The following is a 22,090-nucleotide window of genomic DNA, read 5'->3' as shown; positions in this document are numbered from 1 at the left end:
CTGTTCAAGAGTATGACAACCACTAGTTCAGTTGCTCAGCCGTGAACGATTGGAATTTGATGTCACCAAAAATTGTGCTACCAAGATATTCCATGGGAACCTAAATGGGTAAAAACAGTGTTATTCAAAAGATCAGCAAAGACAAACTGGTGAGCGAAGGTACAGATAATTTAACTACAACAATAAGCGGTCCAAAGGTCACAACGATCACGTATATTTCTTTAGTTGTTTCTTCAGGATGGAGGTATTATATCGCACTATTAACGCGGCATTGGATATTTTAAGAAATCGTTCTAGTAACTAGTAACGTGATGCGATGATGTGACGAATAATGTTTATACATTACTGGCCTCGTTTACATTAGAGTAGGAATAGTATCCACTAAAATTTTTAATTCGTCATAAACAATTTGTTTAAATTATTAAATTAATAATTTAGAAAATTTAACATTCGCCAGAAAAAGGCGATATTTTTCGTAGCTATCTGAAGTCGTGTGTTTGACTCTCGCTAAGTGCTAACAAAAACAGCGACAGTTTGGTACTATAGGCCTACAAATTAATTTTAACTGATTTACAATAGATGGTGTTACTGCCTATTGTATCGCTTCGTGATCAACTTCAAGTCGAAGCTTCACTGAACAAGCATTTTGTTGAACACCAAAGGTTTGAATAAAACATATTTTCAGTGCGTAAAAATGCCTAGTGCGTTGTACCGAGTAAATAGCATTTGCGGGAAGTTTTACTTTTTATTTTAATTTGCAGAAAAAGGCGGCTAAAGGTCATCGACTGCTGTGTGAAGCTTATGGCAACCATGCTCCTTAAAATCGATAACGCGAATAATGCTTTTGATGTTTTAAAAGTGGCGATTTGACACCGAAGGTAAAGGGCAACTAACAGAAAGTGTTCATATTATTCTCAGAAACCAAAAAAAAAATTGAAAACAAGGATTTGAAGGTACCACACGATGAAACAATCAATGGGTATTGCTATTTACTACAACTGATGCGTGTGAGCAGAGCACTGCACATACGAAAAACGGCCGGGATACGAACAAAGACACAACAATGTTGTTCAACATAAGTACGCTTGACAACATGTTATAAAGCCGGTGAAAAAATACTTGGAAACATTAAAATGGGAAGTGCTATCCCATTTGCCATACTCTACACACCTTGCTCCTTCTATTTACTATTTGTTCTTACGAAGATATCGAAAAAGTGTCGATTCGTGGCTTCAAAAGACACATCGTTCTTTCAATATGGATAATAGTTTGAATAAAATACCGTGTACTGGTATTTTACAATAAAGCTTCAAATTAAAAACAATCCTTTAAAACTAATTTACAGGTCTAATATTTACATAATAAAACCTACGAAATCTTAAAAATACCACATATATCTTATTTTTTAATTTTCAAAAGTGAACTTTATTACCCATCCTGTATAAATGTGTTAATTGTTGACTAAAAATTGAAAAAAAAAATTCTGCTAGTACTTACCACTGTACGAGCTTTATGTACTCTATCGCACTCCAAAACACAATATAAATCTCTTAAACCAGTTGAACCTATTATAAAAAAATATTTATTATCAATTCATATCTGATGAATATCTTACCACTTATGGATGAAGGTACGCCTCCGCTAGGCGTAACGGGAGTGGTGGCAGCTGAGGTGCCTGTTGAAGCTCGCAATCCTCTACCGGCAAGAAGATGTACCCACAACATACCGCTGACTGGTTCATCCGCTGTTGAACTCAAGCTAGAACCAGTAAGCTGGGATATTCCAGTAATAGAACTTGTACCAGGTAATCCGGGCTTATCAATTTTGTATTTCAAAAATTCTGAAAATTAAATAAATCTAATATTAATATTTATAATTTGTTAATAATAAGAATATGTACATAGAACAAATATTAATAGGCTCGTTATGAGATAACATATATTTTATATCTGACTAACATAGATGAGCAATCAATATCTGACCATTGTATTCTGAGTCAATTATAAATTTAGTGAAGATGAGAATGAAACTTGAAGGCTTAGTAAGATTTTTAATATAATTTAGAGTTAGAATTACTCCAAAATATACACGGTACTTGTATACATTCTGATAATTTTTCATTAATTCAAAATATTTTTTTACTTTTAAAGTGCATTTATTGATATATATTTAATAAGTATACCTTAGAATTTCTCTTTTATCAATTAGGATTTATCTGGACTGGACCTACTGCTTGGATTGACTTCGGACGTGGATTTCGAGCACGGTCTTTGACATTAAGCCTGGCGAATGGCGACTACCGACTTATACTATATCACACTTACACGACCCAAGACATGCGGTATTGAACCCAAAGTGGTTACTGGTGGTTCTAAGATGAACTTTCTGGTCGAATTTTCATTCAAGTTGCAAAATCGTATTCTGCAAGAGGACGTGGTTCAATTTGTTCAAGTGGCATCGATATATATTTCCAATATCAGTTTTCTTCGGTTTTAGCAGATGGCAATACACTACACGTTGCTGATCTCATATAAACAATATGCACAGTAGGATTTTAGGGCCATGAATATCCCGCTTTGGTTTCGATGTGAATGGTCTTCTTGGAATAACCCATTACTTTTTGCACTGAACATTGTCGTAGTAGATCAACTTTTCATCGCAATATACCAAAAAGAAAAATCTTAATTTTCAGGTTGCCAACCAGTAAAACCGTGTAATGAATGTCGAAAATGCAATTTTTAGTATTTCATGATTAGCGCCCGTATATATTGAATAGCTAAATAAACGTTGATGCTTCGGATTTTCAGCAATTGATATATGTGAACAAAATATATGCAAGTACCCAATAATTGTAATTTAATGTAGTTTGCTATTAAGCAATGTATAATATTTTTTAATTTTAAATATATACATTTTATTATACACAGTATCTTATCCATCAAACTTGTGATTATCGGGTTCATTTTTATAAGTGGAAACGTCATTACAGATGATTAATTAAATACGTTTTAAAATGAGAAAAGGAAACAGTAAACCATATCATAATAGGGAACTATTTTTATGTTTTATATTATTTTATGATATTATTTGACATATTTTGAATTAAAAAATTCTGAAAATTCTTCAATCTGCCATTTGTTTCAATTCAATTTGGATTTTCAGGATTCTGTAATTTGGGACTATAAAGTACAAATAATCTCCAGATTCTGTGATAGACCCGGAATTTAAAACCCAAATTTTCACTAAACCATAATCACTTAAAAAGTATAAAATTAAATTTCAACAAAATATAATTTAAATATCGCAAAATGATCAAACAACACGTTTTGCATAATACTTTAGTCTTCCAAAATAAAAATCAATTAAAATGAATTAGATTCCCGATATTATAGTTATTAAACTACTACAGAGATCAATTAACATTAATTATTAAACTGAATTGTCCAAATTATGTAATCCTTGTTAGAAAAGTAAGTTACAAAAAGTATACTAAGTTGGAAGAATCGTCTATTATCCAAACTATGCCTTCGCGTACAACTTCGCGAACCTCGCCCCAAGGGATTAGTTTAAACAATTTTCAACATTTTTGTTAATCTTGAAAATCCCAGGATTTGTCAAATTTAATTTAAAACTTTTGACCTGAAATATGAGCGAATTCTCTACTTACATGTGATGGACAAAATAATATGAACACTGGACATACACAATATTTATTAATTAATAAGATGTTGAGCCACCATTTGCTTCCAAAACAGCTTCAATAATGATAGATAAAATGGAATGTTGTCTCATTTTAGTACAAAAACATCCGCCAATTGCTTCAATGAGGTAGAGAATACAAATCTACTCCTCACTCAATGCTCTAAAACTTCCCATAACAGATAACACTGAACCATTTAGGCTGTAGGTACGGGCGCATTATCATCTTGGAATATGGCACTCTGGATCGTAGGATTCTTTTGAGCTTCTCCGTACATAAACATCACCGTTTGTATCAAACAATGTAAACGATAATTAATTGAACCATATAATATTCTTCCAATTATGAAACGTTTAAATTTTATGATTTTTGCTCCAATTCTTTCACAACTTAGCGTTGGTCTCCGTTATAAAGGATTTCGCAGATGTAACCCTTCCATAAATGTTAGTTTTGTAAAGTTCCCGCTGTACTGTTTTTTATTATTTACATCTCACATTAGATATGCTTAGTACAATCTTACTTTACAATTATTTTTTTACTACTGTTCTGTTGTATTTGCATTAGGTCACAAGCAAGACGAGTAAGGGATAATGCATCAGTATGTATTTCCCAAATTAAAATAAACTAATTTACTGCAGCTATGTTTAGTGTATAAGTTAAATACACTTATACACTAAACAAGTTCGTTTAGTTTGATTCGTTTCAATTTTCTGATTTCCGAGTGTTGTCCAGCAGCTGTATTGCTTCCATGTTGCCGTGGCTTATTTCATGTTGTAAGGCGAAATCTTGGATCACTTCCTGTATCCATTTAATTTTGAGATCAATGTGAAGCTCTTCGTTGGTTACGTAACGATAAGTATTGGTAATTAATCGTAGAACTTTGATTTGGGTGCGTTGGATTACTAGCTGGTTTGATGTCTTAGTGCAACCTCATATCTGTACGTCATAGGTCCAAATTGGTTATATCGATAAACCAACCTCTTTGATTTTAGGTTAAATTGAGAGCATCTTATTTATCTTAGACTAACCAGTACAGTTGCTTAACCTAGAGTCTAATCTGTTCTGCTTTTTGTCTAACATGATGTTTATAATTTAACCTACCATCGAAATATATTCCGAGGTATTTGGTTGATTCTGCTTGAAGAATTGCGCATCCGTCAAGTGATATAATTTACGGTTTTGTCATTTCGCCGCAACCTAAAATTAACATAAACAGATTTGGAGCTATTAAGCTGTATTTTCCAGTCTCTAATCCATTTGTAGATTTTGTTCACCTCTACTTGTACTTTTTCTACAGCCTTATACAAAAGCTACATCTTTTGCCATGATAACTGTGTCGTCGGCAAATGTTCTAAGTACTGGTACTGTTTTTATTGAAATAATATTACTCAAGGGTTTGTTGAGTTCTGCCTTCACTTTTACCGCTGCTCTATGGCAAAAATCTCTTTTAATTTTCATAGCTCTGCTAATTAACTTTGGGTTTCGCTCACAATTCCTCTTCGCCGATGATGTTTTACCATGTTTTGTGACTGCTGTTATTATCACGGATATTGTAACTCGTGAAATGTTAAACAATTGAGCTGATTTCACACACACCGATTGCTTGTTTTAATCGCCGCTGAGAAAACTGTATAATACATTGAAATATAACCTACAAGACTTGGGATGATAACTGAGCAATATACGTGTATGCATTGCATTATTTATGCGAAAATACTGTTGCCAACATGCAACAAGATATGTATGTAAGATATTGCATGGCGTTCATATTACTTTGCCTGCCCCTGTGTCCTCTAGAAAAATTGTCGAATAATTTAGAAAGTACTACTTATAGATATTAATAATGTTAAATATTTAATGAAATAATATAAATACCAGCGGGATTGATATCCAATTGACGTTGTCCTCTAGGTAGTGTACCACTCGGTGTCGGTACTGGACTGGGGGCTCCACCAGATCTAACACTGTCCAGATCTAATAACTGTCTCATTCGTCGCATGGACGGTGATCTAGTACTGCTCAAAGCTGAAACAAAAAAGAGATACGTTTACCAAACATTAATAAATCATGTTTTAATTAAAATCGCAAACAATGCGCCAAGCCTCGCCGACAAAAAATCAAAACATTCATTTTATCGGAAAAGCAAACAACGTTCTCCCGCGGCCTTTTTGCGGCGAAAACATAAAATGCATGTCACGCCTTTCTGAACAGAAGCCTTCAACAAAACATGGCTTTATTTTGCAAAGCGAACTTTTTGCATTTTGTCGAGCATCGGTTGAGAACAAAGATAAAATGTTTGTTGAGACTTTGACGAGAATAAAGTTACTCGGAGAAAGTTTTGTTTGTGTTTATGTTTAAAGGACTCTTTGATTTTAGCTCGGTTAATTTTTATCGTCAATAATTGAAGTGCTATTGAATATAATTACAGTTTGAAAAAAGACCGACAACAAAAGCGACATAATTCGATACTTAAAAGTGTTTCAGTAATTTATCTAATTTAGTAAGATTAATCTCTCTCTAACCGATTTAATTCACTTTCTTAAATGTTTTCTAACTCATCGTATAAGGTTTTTTACAGAAAAAAAAAGAAAATAAAAAATTGAAGATTTTAAGAAAATTTAAGGAATACTTAAACTTCAAAGATCGTTTAACAGCTGCATCGGTCGACATATATCGATCAAAAAATGTGTTAATTTCTTAGTGTACGGTCTATTCGATCTGAAACTGTTATTTAGAAACAATAAGAGAGTACATTTTTATTTTATGTGAATTTAATTCTTCAATATTCCATCAATTAGAGAGACCACAACAGAACTCGCAATGCTGCAAGTCAACTATATATACGAGTAAGTCAAATTGAAGACCAACGCCAACCATGAACTGAATTTGAACGGAATGAATGATGAATTGATGGAATCGAAATGAATAATTACATTACATAATTACGAATCGATTACAGATCCTAGTAAATTATTAGTTTTGGGCCAATGAACGTGTTGTGTATTCACATTGCAAGACTATTAAGTTTAAAAACGAAGCCCCTGGATTGTGTTACGCTTGTGGCCTCCAAAGACCATATTAATATAATGTATATTTGGAGGTACTAGAAATATAAAAAAGGCCAATTAATTGCATTAATCCTTTGTTGGTCACATGTCTTCACTCACATACGTCTTCAATTAAAATTAGTGCTTCATTGTGAATTTCTTCGTTCAATCGAAAACCATTCACATTATTTATTTACGCACTAGAAGAAAAACCAACAATGTTGTGCATTAAAAAGCATTACAATAAACACTATGTTTGTGAAATATAGTTTTAGATTATTTATTTTAATTTGATTTTAATATTTATAGCACAGACAGGACGCCTGTCAGGTATTTAGTTTTAGTTAATACTTAGTGTTGTTATTCACATTACATGAACAGTTTTGATATGCGTTGACATGGAAACACAATTTTTTAGTTAAAAAAATATTTTAAGAGATAAGTGGCAACTTCTTGTCGTCTACCATCGATGATGGAACCATTTGTCATCACATTTTGAATAAAGAACACCATCATAAAAATTTAGTTTAGCAGAAGGTGTTACAAATATACAACTTAATACCTTTGTTCGGAAGAAGACAATCAAAGGGTTGTTCGTAGATATCGCGTAGTTTAGACAGCTATCAAGTGTCCCAAAATTCTCTATAAGTATTTAGTGTATCATCTTCATCCGCTAGTTTTTGAAGTTTTTGAACTTTGAAGAACTATACTTTTTTTGCTTCAATTCTATAATTTTACAAGCTTTGACTTGGTGTTCTCAAATAGTTTATGCCTAGGAGAGACTTGACCATTTTTAAATTATTTGAAGCTATTCCCGGTCACCTTTGCTGAGTATACACCCTGAATATGGCCAAGTCACAAGAAGAAAAATTGAAACTACGTAACAGGATAGTCACACCATAAAGTATTAAAGTATTACATTCGATATAAATGTTTGTTAATCGTGATGTGCTGCATCCAGCCAAAATTCAGCAGGCTTGGCTAAGGGGTGTTTTTAAAACAAAATTCACTTTCCCTGGCTGTACAGTTTGAATGTGGTGCCTAGAGAAGAAGGGGTGAAATTGTGTAATAGGATAGCATAAAGTATCATTCCACTCCTGACATAATAGATTTAAGCATAATGATAGGTTAGCATAGTTAAAACTTGACAGTGTTAAGTAATTTTTTAGGTTATATGGTACTTTATGCTACTTTAAAACTTCACAAGTAATCTATGTGCTTAAGAATATCTATCACTTGTATGTGAATGATAGGATAATAATTCAAATCAAACGCTATAGAAAATTCAAAAAGCATTAAGTGTCAACCGAAAACATAAGTAAATTTTGATTAATAATAATTATACCATGTAATATTATTTCGGATTAGATTAATGGTTCAAGTTAATAACTGAACATTAAGTACATTAAAAATTGAATTAGGGACGTTATAATTAGTCAGAAAAAACAATTGCTTCAGTTTTTCCATGCTTTTCAAAGTTAATTTATTTAAAAAAATACCAATTTCAAACAATAATACATATGGCGTTTTGATCGATGACCTTTTGCCACTTTGGTAAAAATGAAACCTCCTTTGGTGTAGTAAAATTATAATTCTGTTTCTGTAGAAGTAACATTTTTTGCCGAAAACATTGTATTAAGAATTTTTCTCAAATCTCTTTTGAATGCAGCTCTTAAAAAGATCCGAATAAATGTTAGTCTGACGGGACTAGGTCCTGGCTATATGATGGATCCATCAAAACTTCCCAGATAATCTTTCTCAACTTTTGCCAAGTCATTAAAGATTTGAATGGGTTAGCGTTGAATAGATTACAACGTCTGTTCTATTGATAAATTTTATTTTTTTTATCGTCTGTTTCAATTGCATTACTTGTTGAAAGTAAAGAGTCGAATTAATGGTTTGAAGGACAAATATTTTCTAGTCGCTCCAACAAACGCTCCGCTATCAATGCGGGCTTTGCAATCGTTTTTGGAACTTCGGGCTTCGACTACGATATTTTTTTTCAGTTTTCATCGCTTGTAATCATTTGTTTAAAAATGGCTTGATTTCGTTTAATTTCAGCAGCGATATAGAAATGGAAACAGGGTCCATTACGTTTTTCACTGTTAATTTATATAGAACCCATGCATCGAGCTTCTTTTGATATTTTTGTCTTTCGAAAATTCCTTCAAACTATTTTATGATCGATATTTCATTCCGTTAGAATGTCGTCTGATGTAATATTTACGTCTTCCTCAACATTTTTAAAAATTCCATCGACCTTTTCGAAGATTAGCTACGAACTAGGACGAAGTTTATCTTTTAAGTCAAATTTTTCGGAACGAAAGAACAAGTTTGACAGAAGCGTCCATTTGTTTTTAAGTTTCTATAAATATTGGACGATAAATATTGTTGATAAATATTTATTGCCGTGTCAAATTCTAAAATTTAAAGGACAATTATATGCTGAAGCTGTTTTGTGGTTAGTAGATCTCATTTTTTGTAAAACATTTAACAACGCTAGTGCTATCGTGTATTACAAATATATAGCTACTGTAACAAGTGGACAATATCTATGAGTGGTTTGAGTAAATAACATTTAGTCGTGAGGTATAGAATTATATAATATACCTCCCGAGTATATGGGGGTATTAGGTGAAGTTTTTGGAAAGTATTTTGACAGATTCAGTAAGGGAGAAAATAAGAGAAAATGCAACTTGGTAACACCACATTGACGCTTCAAGGATACAAACTAGCCGCATTTTTTCGGGATTGTTGTTTAGAATGCAGATAATGGATCGAAAAATATAATATACACATATTATAATGGAAGATATGGTTGCATGGACATCGTAAGTATTTAACTTGAAAATGGATAAGATAAAGGTAACGTATAGACGAAGTATCCATAATTAGGTATCAAAGACAAACTATTATTGTTTGTGAGAGATTAATAAGGGACACAAGTAGGCTTAATAAAGCAGTCTTATTAATAATGTTAAAAATTGCTTCCTTTGGCCTTAAGGAATTCGCTGAATTTGAACACATTTTTTGTGTAAAAAGTATTGGTGATCGTGGCAAATTAATTACACTAGATATTTTTTAACGAGGCAACTATTCAGATTCGTCCTGTTTCTATAGTAGTAATCTTTGCTGAACCTATTTTAAGGCAAATTATACATTATGTACAATTTAAAAGTGAATGAATCGAAGCAAAAAGCTAATGGAGTTAACATGCATAAATTACCTGATGATGTAATATGCTGCGTCGATAACGACCTCGCTGGAATGCTTGGCTGCTGAGATCTTGAAAAATGCCTGTCCAAAGTTGTCGTCGCACCAGGTCTACCACCATATGAGCTATAAACACCACTTTCCATCTGGAATTCATTGATTTTAACAATTACTGTTTTGCCATAGTTCCATCACAAGTACACACATTTCACGATATATTGCTCTGTAACAAACTTACATTCTTCAAGGCGTCGTGGATATTTTCGGCGCTATAAGTAAACCTTGCAGCTCTCTGTTGGTTCAGAACATCTCGGGATGCCCTGATTTGCTCGTAAATAGCTGACGTGGATGGCGTTCTGCTCAACCACTGCCTGTATTCATCTGAGGAGAAGACACTAGGTGACGAAGGTACGCGCCCTTTTTTATGAAAATCATGAACAAAACGCTAGCCAGTGCATATGAAAACTAATGATGGTGATAAGGCATAATTTTTCTAAAATAAATAAAGCACTAAAAGCCTATCCAATAGAATGCATTTATACTATTAAGTTGGAACAAAAGCTTCAGTGTTTTTAGAAGAAAAAAAAACGTTTTACTTAGTTAACAAGGTATTTTATCAAACATTAGAATAGTTAACATTTATAAAATTGTTTGTTTATATTTTTTAATACTATTATATTAACGCCCTTAGTACATTATATTACGTTGTAGCATTTAATTCCAGAGAACTCAAATACTTAGATTTTGATTCAATGTCATGGTTTTGAAAATACATTTTTATGACCGCACTAAACTTATTGGAAAGCTAATTGAAAGAAAAATATTATAGGTTACAATACATAACATAGCCCTAAACTATAGAGAAGAAATACTGCACATATTTAAATTTTAATGAACTTATCATTTAGGGATTTAGAAACTATGATACTGATATGATATCTTCTGAATTTTTCTTCTACATAGGTGATATTAAATAAAATGTTAAAAATCATGATATTTAGTTTTAAAAAATGTTATATTTTTCTTATAAATATCTTTATAAATTCAGTAAAACGAAACTTCAATCGACCGAACACTATTACTTTAGTTTTCATATATATATATATATATATATATATATATATATATATATATATACATAGTAATATTAAAACCATTTATACTGTGTCCTCAAGACATTAAGTCAATTGAAGAATTTAAAATCTTCAATCTTCTTTCTAGATATCAAATCCAAAAACTTCTCTTGGATTCTAAAAAAAAAACGTTGACATCAATGTATTGTATTCAATTATTATTCAAGGCGATGGTATACTCTTCGAGAAATAAATAGCTCGTCTGAGTTTTGTTTTAAAATTAATCTTTTTTGTATAAGTATTACTATACGAAAACTTGAACTTACCCAATAGATAGTCATTTCATTATACTAGACAAAATGGCATTGTAGATTTTTGTTTATATATTGGATTAAAAGTAATAAAAAATATTTGAGAACATATTCCTATTGAAATCGAGTAGATGAATATGATTTAGCAAGACTCCAATTAAAGTTTTTAACTGTGTAAAAATTTTAGCACTATCAAATAATCTATCAATTTCATCTAATTATTTCACATGCTTTAACTTTATTTAATTAACAGACATTTAAAGAAACTAATACATTTGACTTTTGTTGGAGAAATTCTCTAATTTTTTTCTTTAAATATAAGAATTTTCAACTATTATTTATATAGTGACGTTAAATAATAAATATTACTTATATCTAATTCTAGATACCTATTGTCATGGAAATAAAGCTAATTCCATCAAACCTAAATAATAGCAACTAGTGATTTGCCTACTCTAGGCTTAGTAATGGGACAGTAAGATGATAAATAGATGGGAAATTTAGTTCCATTATTTCTGTTGGTATTCCGAATATAATAGGAAATTTATTCTAATACCACTATGCTTCTGTGCACTTAAACTGAATTATAAATATTCATTAATATACAACAATAGACAATATTCTCAAAGATAAACGAGCAAGAGAACATTCATATTTCGGTATATAAAATAATTTTTTCTGAATATTTTTTATAATGGCAATGTCGCAGTTGTTATTTAAACCTAAAACTAATAAGTACATTAAGAAATGTAAAATAAGATATTAAATCTCAAGAAGAAAAAATAACAGTATATATTATGTAATTGATGTATGATTTAATTTTTACATATTATTCGTCATAATATTATATTTTCGGAGTCTTTTATAGATTTGAAATAATTTGACTCAAAGGACTTCAAAGGTTTCTGAACACCGAAAGAAAAGTCTGCATAACTTGTCTGAATACAACTTGATGTACAGCATATTTGTAACTACAGCATACGATTTCTAATAAAAATATTTTTATAGCCTGATATCAACTCATAGTGTGCTTAAACCAACGTTGAGTGTAATTATTGATAAAAGCAAAGTGTCAACTTCAATCTGAGTGACCAGCTGCATCTTGGATTTTTTCGAATGTTTGAAATAGCAGGTTTTGACGGATGAAGTTAAAAACACAAGAGCTTGTAATTCGTCCAGGAGTTATACAATCACAAACAAGGGTTTATAGTAAAAAGGAACAATTCAGAAAGTTGGATTCCATATGAGTTGACTAAATCAACTTATGATGAATACGCATAAATAAAAAAGGATGTTTTTGTGGAAAATCGACACTTTTAATTGTGACGGGCGATTAAAATTCTGTTTTTGATTCTGTTTGTCTTGGATCTCGGACAATCCAGTGGATAGACGGTGAAACAGGGCATTCATGTATATAAAGCTCTTTTGTTTGGTGTTAAAATGTCATATTAGTGAACTTGGGATGGGAAGTTCTACCACATACGCCATATACACCAGATTGGCCTCATACTATTTGTTCGGATCAATGTACGTTTTAATGGATAAACATTAGACGTTGTGTGTAAATTTCTCGGTGAGATTATCGCCTCGAAGCCTGCAAGTCTACGCGAGAGAAGGTAAGGTGCAGCTAATAAATGAAATTATACTACCAATATATTAAAATAGTACCAATATATTAAAATAGTTAAAATTAATATAATTTTTGTAAATTATTAAAAGCTATTCTTTTATGTTGTTATATTCTAGAATTCCCTTTTTACCAACTAGAATTTATCTAGACTGGACTTGACGTTTAAAGTGGACCGCGAACCACAGACGTAATGCTTGCCAACTTGAGAATGGCGACATAGATACAGATTTTATACTTTTGCCTACAGACAATCACAAATATATATTAAAAACAGTTACACCTATTTTTAACCCCCCCACCACTTGTTTAATATTTATTACGTAAGAATCTAAAGGAAATAAAAAAATACAAATTTGGTTTGTTTTAATTTTAATTATTTTTCAATTTTTAGGGACATTTACTTTATGTAATGTAGGTAAGATTTTATTTTTTGATAAAAATAAACTTTGGTTTTATATGGTATAAGTATAATCTTAACTTTGGGCATTTTTGTGACAAAAAATAAGACATGATCGACCAATCTAATAAATAAATTTCAGTAGTATTCGAACTTAGGATAATCACATCGGTGAAATATAATTTTATTAATTTAGTTAGAAATAAATAATATATTTTGAAGTAACATTATATAATTTCGGTAAACCTTATCAGCTAGTAATTAGCTATTATAGTGAAATGTAGATAAATGGTAAAATATAATAGTGGTTATATAATGTCCTGCTGCTCAGATAGGCCATTTGATTCTTAATGTGCATGTCATTTTAGGTAATGTTTGAATAACGCAATTTAAATGACCCGTTGTAACAACACGTGTATTCAAATAACACTTCAGTAACTGTAATTGGCGGACATATTACACCTCTGCTTTAAGGAATATTTTTTTTCCTATTTTTAGGTTGTGTACAGGGGATAGACAAAATGATAATAATAGCATGTAATATAGTAGATTTTGTTGCATGTTATCATCAACAACACTGTTTCTGTGTAAGTAATGCGACCCGTATGAATAACCCAGCGGTTATATCATAACATAACGTATAATATATAGGTTATATATTTCAATACACTAAACAATTTGTTCTGTGACGGTTAAAACAAGCAATGGATGATAATCGGTTAGTGAGAGCATATGTGATCAAACCAGATGAGTTATTTAACTTTTCACGAATGACATTATTCACAGTAATGACAGCATACACAAAACATGATAAAACATCATCGGCAAAGAGGAATAGTGGGCGAAACCTAAAGTTAACTGACAGAGACCGACGAACATTAAAAACTTCTGATTGATGGTCGCAGTAGTTTTATGTTATGTTTTATATAAAACTAGCGCAGCAAAAGTTGTAGCAGAATTTAATACTTGAGGAATATTGTTTCCTCAAAAACAGTGCAGTAGGAGCTCCACAAAGTTAACATTCATGTAAGAGCTGCTATTGCGAAACACTTTATTAAGGAAGTTAACGCTTGAAACAGTTGAAAGTTCTGGAAATTATTTGGGAGATAATATCGTTGCATACAGCTGGTTCTCTTATTAACATCATTGGCTGGATTACTGTTACTGAATATCTGTACATCCTCCATGATGAAGCTCTTAATCCTGAATGCCGAAAACCCTTTTATGGGGAGATTTAACAGGAGAGAGTGTCCAATTACATCTCTCACATCATTGAAACATTTGGTGGATACTTTCTTACAAGAATTGAGCAACATTCCGATGGAAATTATTCAGATACTTCACGAATTATTTTAAAAGCAAGTAGTGGCTTAACACCTCATTAATAAACACATATTATGTACATGTAGTGGTGCATGTGTGCACAAAGATTAAGTCAGGGCTGTTTGTTTTGGCGGATGAGGAAAGTCTTGTCTAGAATTGTAAAGAGTAATTTCATATAATAAATCATATTAAACTATTTGTTAATGAAAATGATAATAGTGTTACGGTAAACGTAGTGTGCTACAGTTTATAAATTTTTTGTTGCCATTGTGATTGTTAGATTATTTAAACAAATCCAGAAAATCTTTATGCTGGATAGAAAACATCTAGTGAGCTATTAAATGAAAAATGACATACTAAAAAATTACTGGAAAAAATCAACATAGTATTTAACTCATAATTTCGGATGCTTTAATTTTCATAAAAGGGAAAACGTCGGAAATACTCCAAAATATGAGACAAAATCGTTTGGAATATGGTTTTTTCGGGACACCTCACCTCCTATGTTTATTATAAAATATTATCATGAATAACATCTAAAGACGAGAATATTTTCTGAGTATGATATAGTAGTTGGTTGTTGTAATATATATTTATCAGAAAAACTAGAATGATATAACATCTAAAAATGTTTTGGTTATCGAATTGTTATACTAACATCTTCTTATAGATTAAAATAAATACATTTAAGATATCTCTCTTTAAATTGTACTGAATAAATATATATTTGATGGGAAACTGTTAAAAATCAAATATTTATTTTCAATTTTCAACTCATAATATTGACCGCAAACTTCGACGGTCCGTATTCTGAATACCAAATCTAACAAAAAGAATACGAAAGGAAGTTTTTATTGAAAATTCTCCCGAAAGTTTGGCTGTTTCGGAAAACTTTTCACATGATTCAAAACTTGCAAAATGATAACGTAAAACCGAATCGAATACCGAAAATTGCAAAAGCAAGAATGACACGAAGAAGGATTTGGTTTATAATTTAATTAAACTCTTATTCTCGTTTACGTTAATTTTGTAAACATTTTCATTATATATTTATTCTTATAATTTAGTTCTAAATAATAAAATTTAATCTCCACGTCAATTTGGCCATATTTGGCTCTCTATTTTCTAATCTAACAGCATGATTTTTTGAATTTAGATTAATTAGCAATGTGCAATCGTTTGCGTTTTTCAGTTGTGTAACAAAATAATGATATAAATTTAAGTTTCTGTGTTCGTACAGGAATTTACAATAATTGATCTATTGATAAAAATGAGAAATATTAATGTAAACAACTATTGAATATTCTAAACTAATTGCTAAATTCAATGGTTTTAAATGTCTCTACATTTTTTTAAGAAACATTTTTTTAAACAGCAAATACTTTTCAAAACGTATGGTGATTTTATCCGATATATCACAGCTGTTGATTTTGGTTTCAAATATTAAAAATTTTTATTTTGATTAGTGATTAGTTGTTTTGATGTCAATGATAAAGAGTAATATGGCGAATCAAAAGGTTCATAGAATATGAATGCAAGATTTATTGAAATTAATGAAAACCCAGCTCAAATCCACAAGGTCCTTTCAAAGAGCTAAGCAGTTGACGAATCAACTACTTCCAGGAGAGCCATATTCATCGACATTGAAATGGAATATTCATGGCTATAAAGTCTTGTTGTGTTTATGATGGGATCAGCAAGGTTGCTAAGCAAGCTGCTAAGAAACTGTTATTACTAGCTAAATGATGTTTTGTCGCTCAAACAGGATGTTCTGCCGCATCCAGCGTACTTACCAGAAAAAGCACCTTCTGATTACTTGTTCAGATCGATGCAACATGGTTTGATGCATCGATGATGCGAAGGAATATCGAAGTTTCTAAAATGGATTGCTGCCATACCAATATCGTATTTTTAACACGGTGCAGATATCTTGCCAGAACGATCGGGAAATGTTGTAACATTTTGGTTAATACTTTGTAGCGACCGCTACGACCCTTGAGGCCACCCCGCATTCACCTACAGCAAGTCCAAACGTTGGCAACGCCCGTGGGTTGGTACCATGCGGTTCCCGGCTATTAAAGACCACCACGACGACGTCCCGCTCTTTTTTTTCTACCCTCTTGTAACAGTACCACTTCCACAGCTCTACCGTACTTCTTTTACCTAACCTCATATCCTGTCCATTCTCCCGTCGATCAATTTTTCTCAATAAATGCCTTTTTAATTTGAAAATGTGACGTACTTATGTGATAGTACTGATGATCGTGTAACTGCGGTGTTTTGACACCAGTGAAATGTATAATAAGCAACAGGTTAAACAGAAGTCGGCAAAATAACATGTCCCATACAATTTATCAACGACGGCCCGCCTTTACTGAAAAATTATATATAATTGAAAGAGTTTCGCCTATTAAATTATTTATGCAATTGTGTGTTTAGTTATGTAATTTATTTGATATTTGATGATTGATTGGTGACATGATTTGCATGGCAACATGTCAAACATAGGATTTTCCATGCATGCTTTCTAGTATCTATTGTTCTGTTCAATAAAAATAGTCCAAATATTTTTTAGAATAGATTCTAATGACTCAAGATAATTTTAACTCTAATGACTTCTGACTTCTTTTTCTTAACTTCGATTATGCTAATCTGTTGTATCTGCCATATATTATATTTAGGATCATTGTTTGTCATATGAAACTATCATCAACTAACCCTACTCTTGTATCTAAAACAATGTTGAGGTCATAGTTTAGAGTTCTGATATCGTTACAGTTTGTTTAAATTCCAATTTGGGTTATACTTTAAACAATCAGTAATTAGCCCACATAATTACGAATACATTAGGTTCATGAGGTTTTTAGGATTAAATACTTATTTTTGTAAAAGTTCTGAAATAATTCATCAATATCTCTTCATTGTCCTGTTTTCATTTTAAACATCCATCATACTTCTTCAGGATATCTTTGGGTTTTGTTTCTTGATCAACAAATATGAAATTTTATTTAATTATCTTATTTAAACAACCAAAATAATCTCTTTTGGAAAATCATAAATATTTTGCATGTTTACTATTAATTCCTTTATTACGTACGTATATTGATTATTGGTCAATTTCAAAGGGAATATTAATCGACTTGCGTATATCTTGTTGAAATAATAACATTTAATAATTAAAAATACATAATGGAAAACCATGGCAAACATTTCCAGTTTTCGGTTGGAATTTCAATCAGATAAAAAAACTGTTTGTTTTGTCCTGTCTTTTTTCCATTTAGGTATGTTTTTACCAGAAAAATAATTTCAAAGGGGAAAAATAAGCAATTTAAACGTAATTTTTTAAACATAAAAACACAAACGTTATTCTTTTTGCAATAACCGCCAGAGAATATAATATATATATATATATATATATATATATATATATATATATAAAAATAAATATATATAAAGTATATATAAAATAAATTTTAAAACTATCTTATAATTTTAATTTATATTTGTTTTCAAAAAAGTGGAACTTTTCAGAGTTGCAGAATAATCACAGTTGTAAACTTACAGTATAAGTAAAATGGAATGAAGGTAAATCGAGATTAATTTTGAAACAGAACCAGGTAGGGGAAGAGAAAACTATACTATATGAGACAATCAAACTTTGCCAAAGTTTTTTTTTTGATATCTAGTTTCCTTTTTATTTTTGTTATTCTTTTTTATAATACTTAAGGATTTCCAATGTTCTACATGGTTTTAAAACAATATTTAGCATTTAGCAATTAGTGCATTTAGCAATTATTTAAAATATAGCTTTGAATAGTATTAAATAATGTGAAACTAATGATTACCTATTAAAACAAAAGTTTATTTTGAGAAATGTAAAATGTATATCTCGGAAGCTATTCATAACGACATATTTCTCTAGTTATATTCATATTAATACAGTGTCAGAGGATTCAGAGTATTTCGAAGATTTATTTGCAAGTTAACAGATGACTATTGGAAGACTTAGTCTTTTTGTTTAATAGCAAAAATATGTTGGAAACTCATAGTTAACATACTCTATGAATAAAACGTGTTGAATTGTATATAGTGCGAATACAGAGAAAGAACTCTTTGAGAGTCTAAATATATAAATTATATATATTAATGATTTTATGTAATATTTACGGGGTATGGTCCCATTAGTTCTAGAAAACCGGATTAATACGGAGTTGTTTATAGATCGGAACAGAAGGGCTGTTAAGTGTTTATAACTGTAACGTCTCTCTGGGAGAATATCATAAACTGCAGGTAATGATGGAAAATTGTGCGCATGCGCCAAATATTTGCGCTTATCCTAACCTTTCCCCATCTACAGTGTATAATTAGCCATTTTAAAATTAACCCTTGGTCGAGTGAAAACAAATAACCTAGAATATGTAGATTTAATGATTGGATTAAAATTTTGTGTTGCATCAACAGTTTATAACAAGAATAATTAAATTGTTGTGTTATTCTTAGTATTGTAACATTCATTGGCTTTAAAATATGGAAGGACAAAGGTAAGTACGGAATGTAAGGTTAAGTTTTATAATGTTAAAATATCTAAACAGCTTCAATTTTGTTTATAGTGGGAATATTAAGCGCCAAACTTGTAACAAAACATTTTGGACATTAAGTAGAAGTCAACATATGCCAACATTTCACCCCGATATAGTTACAGATTTCAAAACGATAACAAGAAACAAAGAAGACAATTATTCTTTTTGTTGAAATAAACATTGCAAAGGGTATGACAGAAATAATAATGCAATTGTACTAGAAGTAACATTAAAGATAATTATAACTTTTATACACATTTTGTTGTAATTAACCATCCATTCGTTTTAGGTTAGTAAATGTACAATAGCTCAATTAAATAATAATCAGTTCAGTAGTCGATTCATTACTGGGATTTATCCATGAAAAATAGTAGCAAGAATTGCGGTAACTGATAAAAATGTCTATACTTCAATCATGATATATTTTAGTAACAATTTAATTTTTTTTATAGGTAAAGTTGCTAGTAGTTGCCGAGACAAAGCTGATGAAAGTTAAATTAGAAACATCGAAAAAATTAGATAGGATTTTGCAGAATGCAAGAGTAGTGTTGAACGACACATTGAAAAGATCAAATTTACCAGTAGGAGTTGATCTGAATCGAGTAAGCTAAACATATAACATTAATCATTAATAAAACGTTTTCATCAAAGTGAAACAGACAAGGAAAAAAATAATATATTTTTACAAAAGAGCATAGGTAAATAAATTATTGGTTTGTAAAAATAATGATGTATTGACTAGTGACTTCTTTCAGGTGAAAAGTACTATGGCGTGCAAGATGAAGATTTTGCTTTCAGATAGATGAATTATACATACAAATATGATTTCTGGACTTTTCGTAAATAATAGATAAATAATATTAGATAATATCAAAGCTTTATGTTAATATGGTTTATGGAGTTTGTCTAAAAATGTTTTAATATGATGTCTTTATGTAAATATGCTCCATGGACTTGATGTAAACATATCAATCATATGTATAATATAATATCAATATAATCTCTACATATATATCGTCTTCTTCACTCCATTTTTAAAATTTGTAATAAAATTTTCTAATATTTATTTTAGTTTTTATTTTGAAATGGTTGTTTACAACACTCAATTATTAAAATGTACAATTTGATTAGCATTTAATTTAAAATATTTCATAACAAATGAATGATAATTTTCATATTACTATATTTAGTAATCATTAAATGAGTTCCCAGCATTTCCTTTACTATTGTAACATGTTTGATTATTTTTTAATTTCATAGGGCTAAATTTCTCCGTTGTGAAACGATACATAAAGAAAAATTAGAGTAAACTGTTTAAACACTAGTTACAAAACCAGGTACATGCGCTTGCGCTTGCTTCGAAAATGCGCATGTGCTAAACTGAAATTACCTTCAGTTTACAGTATCCTCTCTCTGGGTCGTTCCGGGTAGTTTTAGTTAGTCGTTCATAGTAGTTCAATTTGTATAGAATGTTTTGGTACAATCGCCGTGCTGTTATTACTGTAATTTATTATAATTGTTTCAAATATATCGTTGTTATCGTTACTAGTTGCTTTGTTCTTTTGTTCCGTTGTTACTTTCCCCAATTTATCGCCTACATAATATACACCATTCGCTATTTGTTATGAAATGAGTGTTGAATAATCATTATTACTTTTATATGCACTAAAAATCAATTGACCAACTATTATTTAAATTCAAATACTAACATTGTTTAAACATTTTAACACAGGCTATTTCGTATTCTGTTAGATGGTCAAATCGAAAGCGATTCTTGTGTCCTAGATCTGCAAATAGCCCTACATTGTGATGGCATAGAATAGAAAAACATTGGAGGTCCTTTCACGAATCGTTTAGGAAAGTTTAAATCAGATAAATGGTTACGGTTGTTTTATCTTGTTTCCTTTTGGGCTTTCGTATGTTATACGAAACGAAAATTAATTTCGTAAAGAATGGAAAAGTTGAAGTTAAATCGGCGTCTTTTTCTATAAAAACTAAAAATTGGAAACGAAGGAAGAATACCAAATGTACGGAGGTTTTCATATTTAAATTTTTAACTGTTAAACGGGTATAATCAAGCAACCATTTTTATAAGTGATTGTAAAGGTCTATGAATTGAAAATTTAAGATTATAATATTTGAAATATGCATATTAACAAGTCGACTGAAAAGTCCCGGACCTAACACATAGATGGCGCTAGTTTTATTGCGTTTACCGCTTTTTCAGTTAATACCAAACCTTCAAAAGAAAGCTGTTAAAATTTCATGATATTCTACTTATAAGTTTGTGAGTTATTGTGATAGTGTGTCACGCTATGTAATCTCTTAACTTATTTGATAAATATCGCCAAAAACAAGGTTCGGTACACAGTGTAACATCTAATGTTATATTGTTATTGCATAGCTTTATGAAATGCTATTCTTATTTAAATAATTATTAAGACTGCGTCAATTTTTTTTTGTAAAAGTATCAGTCAAAGTATTTTTTTGTTCAGTCAGGAGAAAGAGACAAGTGAAAGCCTATAATATATGAATACTTAAGAAAGAATAATGAGTATTACAAAAGACACTTCCATATTTTCCTGGTATAAAAATATTTTTTTTAATAAAATCTAATATTAGTTTAAATATTGTACAATTTAAAAAAATTATCCAAAATAAGCCAAGTTTTATCAATTATTAAATTGTAGTCATTATAAAAATAATATGTTATATTTATTACATTTAGGCATATGATCATAACGACAATTATTGGTCATCATTTTGTAACTCTTTGATATTTAGGTTTAGCTCAGTTGGTTATTGAAATATCAGGC

The 22,090-nt window shown here is 30.6% G+C and overlaps 1 protein-coding gene and 1 long non-coding RNA gene across 6 annotated transcripts in view; one reads left to right on the top strand and one right to left on the bottom strand.

The window, feature by feature from the left end:
• RhoGAP100F (Rho GTPase activating protein at 100F) overlaps positions 1-22,090 on the bottom strand; it is a 224,448-nt gene that overhangs the window by 26,152 nt on the left and 176,206 nt on the right. For 3 of the 5 annotated variants that reach the window (XM_076393958.1, XM_076393962.1, XM_076393960.1), the window contains 5 exons: positions 10,199-10,341; positions 9,974-10,106; positions 5,576-5,725; positions 1,616-1,840; positions 1,498-1,565 (listed from right to left, as the gene is read on the bottom strand). In XM_076393958.1, the coding sequence (XP_076250073.1) occupies positions 1,498-1,565; positions 1,616-1,840; positions 5,576-5,725; positions 9,974-10,106; positions 10,199-10,341 (719 nt within the window). The remainder of the gene's footprint in view (positions 1-1,497; positions 1,566-1,615; positions 1,841-5,575; positions 5,726-9,973; positions 10,107-10,198; positions 10,342-22,090) is intronic. The other 2 variants (XM_076393959.1, XM_076393961.1) reach the window with 2 other exon arrangements.
• Positions 19,030-20,292, top strand: LOC143189950 (uncharacterized). The gene is made up of 5 exons (XR_013004118.1): positions 19,030-19,235; positions 19,305-19,463; positions 19,564-19,659; positions 19,727-19,972; positions 20,030-20,292. It is a non-coding gene; the product is annotated as an uncharacterized LOC143189950 (long non-coding RNA).

This window comes from Rhynchophorus ferrugineus, unplaced genomic scaffold (genome assembly GCF_030347505.1).
Source record: "Rhynchophorus ferrugineus isolate W39M unplaced genomic scaffold, kcgeb_rfMv2 rfM2, whole genome shotgun sequence".
NCBI lineage: Eukaryota > Metazoa > Arthropoda > Insecta > Coleoptera > Curculionidae > Rhynchophorus > Rhynchophorus ferrugineus.
This window is presented reverse-complemented; position numbering and strand designations above follow the sequence as displayed.